Source organism: Artemia franciscana, unplaced genomic scaffold, assembly GCF_032884065.1.
Source record: "Artemia franciscana unplaced genomic scaffold, ASM3288406v1 PGA_scaffold_58, whole genome shotgun sequence".
In the NCBI taxonomy this organism is placed as follows: Eukaryota; Metazoa; Arthropoda; class Branchiopoda; order Anostraca; family Artemiidae; genus Artemia; species Artemia franciscana.
In genome coordinates, this window is record NW_027062698.1 from 595,007 (window position 1) to 603,679 (window position 8,673).

Genomic DNA, 8,673 nt, shown 5'->3' on the forward strand with positions numbered 1-8,673 from the left:
AATACCTTTCCAGGCCATACTTTAATCTGTAGACCCATCCCTGTAAGTTTTATTTTCCTAAACTAACCCCTTTCCAAGATAGCAAGAAGTCACTAAGCTAGAATTTTACCCAATCTTCTAATCCACAGCAATGAGGAAGGGGTAGCTTGATATCATTTTCCAGGGTTATATTTTAGGTTATTTCTGAAAGTTACCTTCATCTAACTCAGCTAGGTTTCTTTCCAAAGCACAAAAAAGCCAGTTAACTAGAACTTTACTGCAGTATAGGTGTAGTCTAGGGCTATATCTGGCCCACTAGCCCTGGGGTCAGGGGGTTTCCATGTTAGCAGGCCATTACAGGCACACCTGTAATCACTAGCCAACTATTATGTCTGAGAGTATAGATTGAGAATTCAAAGGATGAAATTCTTTTTCTGGTAAATAGGCTTAGCCTACAGCAGATTCTACATCTGATTTGATTTACATATCAAACTTAAAGCCTTGAAATAGATCATGAAGTGATATTTTTTGAAAACCTTAATCAGGAAAACAGACTAGGACCCACATCAACTTTTTTATCTGATTCTCTTTAGATTTCAAAGTAACCTTAACCTAACTGTAAGGCCTATCGTATCAATCAATTCAATCAATCAATCAATTTATTCAAAAAGAAAAGAAAACACATAACAACAATAATAATAAAGATCCTAGAAGCGAACTTGTTAAGGACCAAAACAACAAAAAATTGTAAATGAAAAAGAGAGAGAAGAAAAAAAAAAGAAAAAAAAAAAGAGAAAACAAGGGTAATTAAAGCAAATTGAACAAACATTTAGAGAAATATAATATCAAGATTTTAGTACATTATTATATAGCGTCCGAAAACTTGTAGATAGCTCGACACTGGAGGGTATTACATTCCATTGAATTATAGATTTATAAATTGGGGATCGCTGTGCGGAACTAGAGATACACCTGGGGACAATGAAGGAACGGTTGGATGAACGGAGACAGTGGCCTTCAGAATTATTACTATTAAAATAAGTTAATAAGTGGGGAGGAAGATTTTTATGGTAAGCGGAATATGCAAGGGATAGATTTAACTTTTTGATGATTTGTTCAAAAGGGATAATACCAAAATCGGAGTACAAGTCCTTGGTGGGATATAGTCGTGGCAACCGAAAAACTGCTTTGACGGCACGGTTTTGAGCAGATTTTAATTTATTGGTAACTGAAGGATAAGTATTGCCCCATACAGATCCGCAGTATGAGATATATGGGTAAATAAAAGAATAATAAAGGGTGACAAGGATATCGAGAGGAAGAAAATAATTCACACGATTAATTATACTTACCTGTCGCAAAATTATGGCTCTAACATAGGACACATGTGTTGCAAATGATAGGCAGGAGTCTATGTGGACACCAAGAAACTTGGCAACTTCGACCTGTGGGAGGAGATTGGTAGAATATTTTAGGCCAAGTGCTGGCTGAACTTCATTTTTTTTGTAAGGGGTTTGAAATAATACCACCTGACTTTTCTTGCTGTTAATGGTCATGCAGTTAACGAGACACCACTCCTGTACTCTATTCAGAAGGGTTTGAGTAGAGGTGACGACGGATGGTAAATTAGGACCGGTGATGAAAAAGTTGCTATCGTCAGCAAAAAGTACTGGGTGCACTGATGGGCCCAGGTCCGTAATCAAATCATTAATATAAAGGAGAAAAAGTATTGGACCAAGAACAGAGCCCTGTGGGACGCCCCTCCGGACAGGTAGGGGATGTGAAGTCACCCCGCCCAGTCTCACACTCTGTACTCTACCAGAGAGATAAGAGCCGAACCATGAGAAAGGAACTCCGCGAATCCCTAGGTTATTGAGTTTACTTAATAAAACACTGTGATCAACCGTGTCAAAGGCCTTTGAAAAATCCAGAAATAAGCCCAATACAGTATTTTTAAAGTCAAGGTGGGAACGTATAAACTGTGTGGCGTCTATTAGTGCATGAGCAGTTGAAAATTTGGCACGGAAGCCATATTGATGAGGAGAAATCAACGAATCTGATGACTGATTCCCAAATACAAAGGGAGAAAGACGTCGGAATATAATTCTCTCGAGCACCTTAGATATAACTGGGAGAAGTGAGATTGGACGATAATTGCTTATCTCAGACGGATCGCCTTTTTTATGAATCGGGATAACAATTGCTGATTTAAATATTTCTGGGAAGACTCCATTGGTCATAGACAGGTTTGCTATGTGCACAATGGGTTCACAAATATAGGAAGATACGGCCCTAAGAAGCTTATTACTTATGCCAAAGAAGTCAGGTGTACTACTATTAGAGAGAGATACGATAACTTGAAGCACCTCTTTGCGATCAGTTGGAGAGAAAAACATGGATCTGGGATTCTTGCTAGGGTGTACTGACTGTGAGAAGGAACAGGAGTTAGCATTTGGAATATTAGTGAAATAATTATTAAAAGCATCCGGTACTAAAATTGGGTCAATTAATCTGCCACTGATGTCCCTAAGATTAATAGGAACAGATCTTGAATTCCTTTTTTTTGAAAGGATTTCATTTATTGTAGACCAAATTTTTTGCAAGTTCCCTTTGCAGTGAGAGATTTTTGAATAATAATAATTTTTCTTTGCTTCCCGGATGAGTTTGGTATATATGTTTTTGTATTTTTTATAATTAGTCAGGTCAATAACGCTACTGGTTTTGCAAGCTAACTTATATAGGTCATTTTTTCGGTATGAAGAGATTATCAGGCTATTTGACATCCAGGGGCGTATATGGGTAGTTTTTCGGTTTGATTTACGAACTGGAAAGGTTGAACTAATAAGATCCCTCAATCCCTGTGTGAAACTACTTGTGGCTGAATTAACATCCTGACAATCCAAAGTCTTGGACCAGTCGAAGGATTTCAAACAATCCGTGAACCGGTTCATATTCACAGTATTATATATTCTATTAGACGTAGGGGTATTAGTTCTACGGGGTTGAGTAGCTGATAGGGAGGGTAAGGAAAGATAGATTGGAAAGTGATCTGACAGGTCAGAAAATATTATTTTGGAGGACAGGTGGTTTCCCAGGGAAGTGGATACAAAAATGTTATCAATTAAAGTAGCGGTAGACCTCATGGGATCAACTCTAGTAGGAAAAAGGATTGTGGGAAGAAGACCACTTGAGGTAAATGTTTCAAAGAAGGTATCACTATCATTGTTATTGCTAACATTTAATAAATTACAATTGAAGTCCCCAAAAACTATTGCCTTCTTTTGTGGTAAATTAATAAAACTAGAAAAATCATCAAACTGATTACAAAAGAAAGGTGTCGGAAATGAGGGTGGTTTATAAAATAACGAAAAAATAAAAGAATTCTCGTCTACACTTATGTCGACGATTATTGAATAAATGCATCTATTATTTATAGGTTGCGAGAACAAGAATTCACAATCGAATAGTCTGGTGAATTTTAGACTTGATCGGATGTAAAGAGAAATGCCGCCAGAGGACTTGGTTAATTTTCTTTCAATATGAATAGCTTGAAAGCCAGTGAGGGAAAATTCATTAGTATCATCAATTTCTGAAAGCCACGTCTCCGTTATTCCAATTACGTCGAAAGGGCAGTAACCATTTGTTAAAATTAAATCTTTAAAATTAGCCCACTTATCCCGTATGCTTCTGATATTAAAGCAAATTACATTAAGTTTGGTCTCTTCCATTAGCTTAGGTTTCACATTTTTCACAAAATCAAAAGTGTCGAGATATTTACAGTTAATTTGGTTTAAAGGGCTATCGGGGCTAGCTAAGGTGTTGGTGGACAGATTAGTTTGGTCATCGTAATAATTAAAAACAACATTATTGCACAGTGACAAATTATTAAGAAAAGTAAAATCTTGTAAAGTACTTGTACTTGTGTTTGTTTGACTGTTCATTTTTTAAGCAGTAGTTTCTGTGCTTCTGGACATTTATACGAATAACAGGGGTGGTCGGAGGAGCCACAGAGAGCACATTTCATGACAAGTTGACACGGGTTTTCTTTGGAGTTCTGGTGGTCACCAGCACATTTAGAGCATCTCGGGGAAGCTTTACAGTTATTCGCAGTATGGCCGTAGCACTGGCATTTGTAGCACTGGGTAGGCAAAAACTTGTACTCAGTTATAGGTAGACGCTCGTAACCAATAACAAGGGGATTCTCAGTGGCATAGTTTAGGTGGTCACGTGACTCAAACTTTAATCGAAAAGACCTCGTACTTCCTAACTGAACAACTTCTATACAGTTATTAGCGAGATCACATAGGTCACTTTTAGATGTTCCGTCAGGCACTCGGCGTACTATACCGAAAAAGGCAGGACTCTTCACTTTAGCATTCATGGATTGGTCTACTTTGCTTAATGCATCTGCCAAAGTATTGGCGACACCCTTGTCCGACAGAACTACTTGCCATGCATCCCTCCTAGGCCTCAAAACAACTATGCTTGAACTGACACCCCCACAAGCTTTATCCAGGAAATCTTTTCGAGCGTCAGGATTATTCAAGTTTTTTGGTGGATTTTTCACAATAACTGAATAGGACGGTTTTGCGGGTGGGGGAGGTTTCATATCAGGAATAGTTTGCACGACTGACCTTGCTTTATGGTGCTCAGCGAAGCTTTTAAATTCCATGTAGAGTTCATTAACCTTTCGAGTTAACGTAGCTGTTGTCTCCCCTGGCACACATGGGACCTGATCTGGCTCGAAAATCAGATACTGAGGTAGGCTGATCTTTTTCTCATCACAAAGATCAAAGGCTCGAACCATATCACTTACATTATCAGTCACTTTGGGGCGCTCAGTTACCCTAGTAATAGAGGCGTCAGCCCACAAAATCTTCTTTGCTTCAATTAACATATCTCCTTTGAAAAAATCGCAAGCAATTTTTACAATATTATCAGCTGAACAACCTGCATTTCTAGCCCGTGAAATGAAATTCAACACGGGATTCAAGACAAGTCTTTCACCTGGCATCATCCGGTGAAATGATCAAATTTCATCAAAATTCGTGGGCGGGGCCACAATAGTTGTCAGTAAAAGCAATAGCAAATCAGGTAGTAATACTCACAAGATATATATTCAGAAGTTGCGTACACAATTTTAATTATCCAAAATCCAATTATTCAAAGCAAATTGTTAACAGCCCGTTACACAACTTAAATAGTTGCGTACACGATTTTAATTATCCAATTATCAAAAGCAAATTGTTCACAGCACTATATAGCATTGTACACAATTTCAATAGTTGCGCAATGAAATAAATATCCAAACAATAATCCTCTGTAAGTTAACCAACCAATATAAACTGGTTTTCATCCATATAGGTCAAAGACTGAATGATGTTGTGTTTGAGAACAATATTTAATAAGGAATAGCCTAGCCTATTGTGCTATTCCTGTTTTACCAAAAGGATAGATCTATAGCATTTATCTAGGTAAAATTCTAGTTAATTGACTTCTTGCTATCTTGGAAAGGGTTTAGGTTAGGAAAATGAAACTTTCAGGGATGGGTCTACAGGCTAAAGTAGGTCCCAGGAAGGTATTTTAAATCACCCACCTCCACTCCTTCTGCCTCTAGAGGGCCCTGAAATTTGCCTACATGACAGGTCTATACCTATTGAAATTTTGACAAAGCAACATTTTACCTTAATTTTTGGTAAAATTCTAGTTAATTGACTTCAAGCTATCTCAGAAAGGGTTTAGGTTAGGAAAATGAAATTTTCAGAGATGAATCTACAGACTAAAGTATGTCCTGGGAAGGTATTTTGAAGCAATTACCTCCACTCCTTCTCCCTCTAGAGGGCCCTGACCTTTGATGACCTTTAAAAATATGTGTGTTATAAAAGTGAAACCATGCAAAATAGATCTTCTGCTTAATTGAAGTACAAAAAATTGTTTTCAGCTTCATAACTTTGCTCAATTCTATTTTATAAGGTTTTAAAGATAGGCAAATACATTTCCTAAATTAAAAAAAAAAAAAACATTGATATGGCTCAAAATTCTATTCAAATAACAGGAATTGCATTTTCAGAACTAAAGGCAAAGAAAAAGCAACTAGTAACCAAAAATTAAGGTAAAATGTTGTTTTGTCAAAATTTCAATAGGTACAGACCTGTCTTGTAGGCAAATTTCAGGGCGCTCTAGAGGGAGAAGGAGTGGAGGTAGGTACTTTAAAATACCTTCCAAATTTAGGAAATGATTTTGAATTTATTTAAAACCTTATAAAATGGAATTTAGTAAAGTTATGAAGCTGAAAACAATTTTGTTGTACTTCAGTTAAGCAGAAGATAGGCTATATTTTGCAACATTTCACTTTTATAACACACATATTTTTAAAGGTCATCAAAGGTCAGGGCCCTCTAGAGGGAGAAGGAGTGGAGGTAGTTGCTTCAAAATACCTTCCCGGACACACTTTAGTCTGTAGATTCATCCCTGAAAGTTTCATTGTCCTAACCTAAACCCTTTCTGAGATAGCAAGAAGTCAATTAACTAAAATTTTACCTTTATCTAAATAAAAGAAACATGTACCAAGATTAGGTTAAGAGAAATACGACAAAAATAAGCTAACTTAATATGAGAAAAAATTGAAAATCCTTTCCCGCCATTTTTTATTTTAAATGTGGCCGGTTTTAAGTAAAAACATGAAATTCTTATCGAAAGTGATAAAATCCCTTTCTCTTCTATGCTCAACTATAGACAAAAGTCGCGTGCTCGATCAGGAAAATAAACCTTTTAAAACCTTTTAAAGTATGAGCGGTGTTTTACAAGCTCAAATATTCTACCAACTGGATGAAAACATTGAAGCAGGGCGCTTGGCCTCTCCCCATACCCGTGAAACCTTTAAATCTCATGTGTCTTTGCTTGAACTGTATACCTTGGCCTCATGATGACAAATTCGTATGATTTTGATTGAATACCAGTTTTGGCATCTTCAGGCAATTGACTTTAGTTGAACTGGTATTTTACAGATCAAAAGTAACTGCTTTGCCCTATGCAAGAGTACTTGTGATCGTTTCTTTCCCGGGAATCATGGGAAAAAAACTCTATCATTGGATTAGAAAAGAGAGCCAAAATAAGTTATTTCTTTCACTAGCCTAATTTCTTTTCATTTGTAGTAAAATTTACGTACTTACTCTGTATTGTTTATCAATCAAACAGTTCGTGGTAACGAACTGTAGTAAGGAGCGACCCGGCTCAAGAGTAACCAAAACTCTAAAAAATGGAATTTTGATACCAATAGCTACATCAAAAGAATCGCATTTTAATGCTGGTTTTAAATATATAAGTTTCATCAAGTTTAGTCTTACCCATCAAAAGTTACGAGCCTGAGAAAATTTGCATTATTTTAGAAAATAGGGGGAAACGCCCCCTAAAAGTCATAGAATCTTAACGAAAATCACACCATCAGATTCAGCGTATCGGAGAACCCTACTGTAGAAGTTTCGAGCTCCTATCTACAAAAATGTGGAATTTTGCATTATTTGCCAGAAGGCAGATCACGGATGCGTGTTTATTTGTTTTTTCTTTTTTCATTTCCCCAGGGGTGATCGTATCGACCCAGTTGTCTTTTCTATATCTCCCCCTCCCCAATAATTTTTTTTTGGCTAGTAACGACAATGGATACATGTCAGTATGTAAAACAAGGGAGGTGAAATGGTTCCGAGAGATTGGTTCATAAGATCTTCCTCCAAAGAAAAACCCGGAGACTTGTACAAAAAGTGAAATTTTTTTTAGAACTGAAGTCAAATTCAAAAATATAAAGTCCTTCCAACATTTTCATAAAATTATTAAAGTTTATTGCAATAAATGTTTACATTTTAAATCAACCCCTCCCCACAATTTAAAAGAGCTGTCGTAATTCCTTTCGTTGATCATGACCTGAATATTTGTTCTGATTCCTACATCACGGCAGAACTAGACTTTATCAGGGACATACTTTTTGGAAATTGGTATCCTCTTTTATTTATTAATAATACAATTAACCGTAGACTGAAAAGAAATTCCAGTAAAATCAACGATAATTTACCATGTGAGAATCCCGATAAGCCCTCGAACATAATTTAACTCCCATCTATACCCAATATTACTTACCTCCCATTATTTTGTGTCCATACTTAAAAAAGTATGCAAACAAAATAATCTGTATTTTGTATTTAACAATAATTTGAAGATCATAAATCCAAAACTGTACCACGAACTGCTGAAGACCTTTTGAACTGATGACCTTTTGAAGAATACCCTTTGAGGAATCTGCTCTTATTAGCAATGACCTAGGCATAAAGCACGTAGTTCAAGAAGCAATTGAAATCAGACTTAAGATTAATAATAATAATTCCTTAAATAGGGACTTGGGATCCCTATTTAACTAAATGCTCTATACACAAATTAAATTCAAAACGATTTTTACAGAATATTATAAAAAAAACAATAGATATTAAAACAGAACCTGTCGTGGTTCTGTCATGGCTGCAAAATAAGCAAGAAGCATTAAAAATGTGTTTTTAAATCATTCTCTTGGTTCAATGAATTTCCTTGGTTCATCACAATTTATTTATCAGTCCTGATTGAAATTCACTGAAGTAAGGATGCTGGGACTGTTTTGAATTTTTTTTTTTTCATTTTAGTTGTATTGATTTTATCCTGTTGTAAGTTTTT

At 36.1% G+C, this 8,673-nt stretch overlaps 1 protein-coding gene across 5 annotated transcripts in view; it reads right to left on the reverse strand.

Annotated features, from left to right (window-relative positions):
* Nucleotides 1-6,637, reverse strand: part of LOC136042062 (uncharacterized) — a 79,778-nt gene extending 73,141 nt beyond the window's left edge. For all 5 annotated transcript variants that reach the window (XM_065726929.1, XM_065726930.1, XM_065726933.1 and 2 more), the window contains exon 1: nucleotides 6,587-6,637. In XM_065726929.1, the coding sequence (XP_065583001.1) occupies nucleotides 6,587-6,623 (37 nt within the window). In that variant the 5' untranslated portion in view covers nucleotides 6,624-6,637. The remainder of the gene's footprint in view (nucleotides 1-6,586) is intronic.
* Between the last annotated feature and the right edge of the window lie 2,036 nt (nucleotides 6,638-8,673).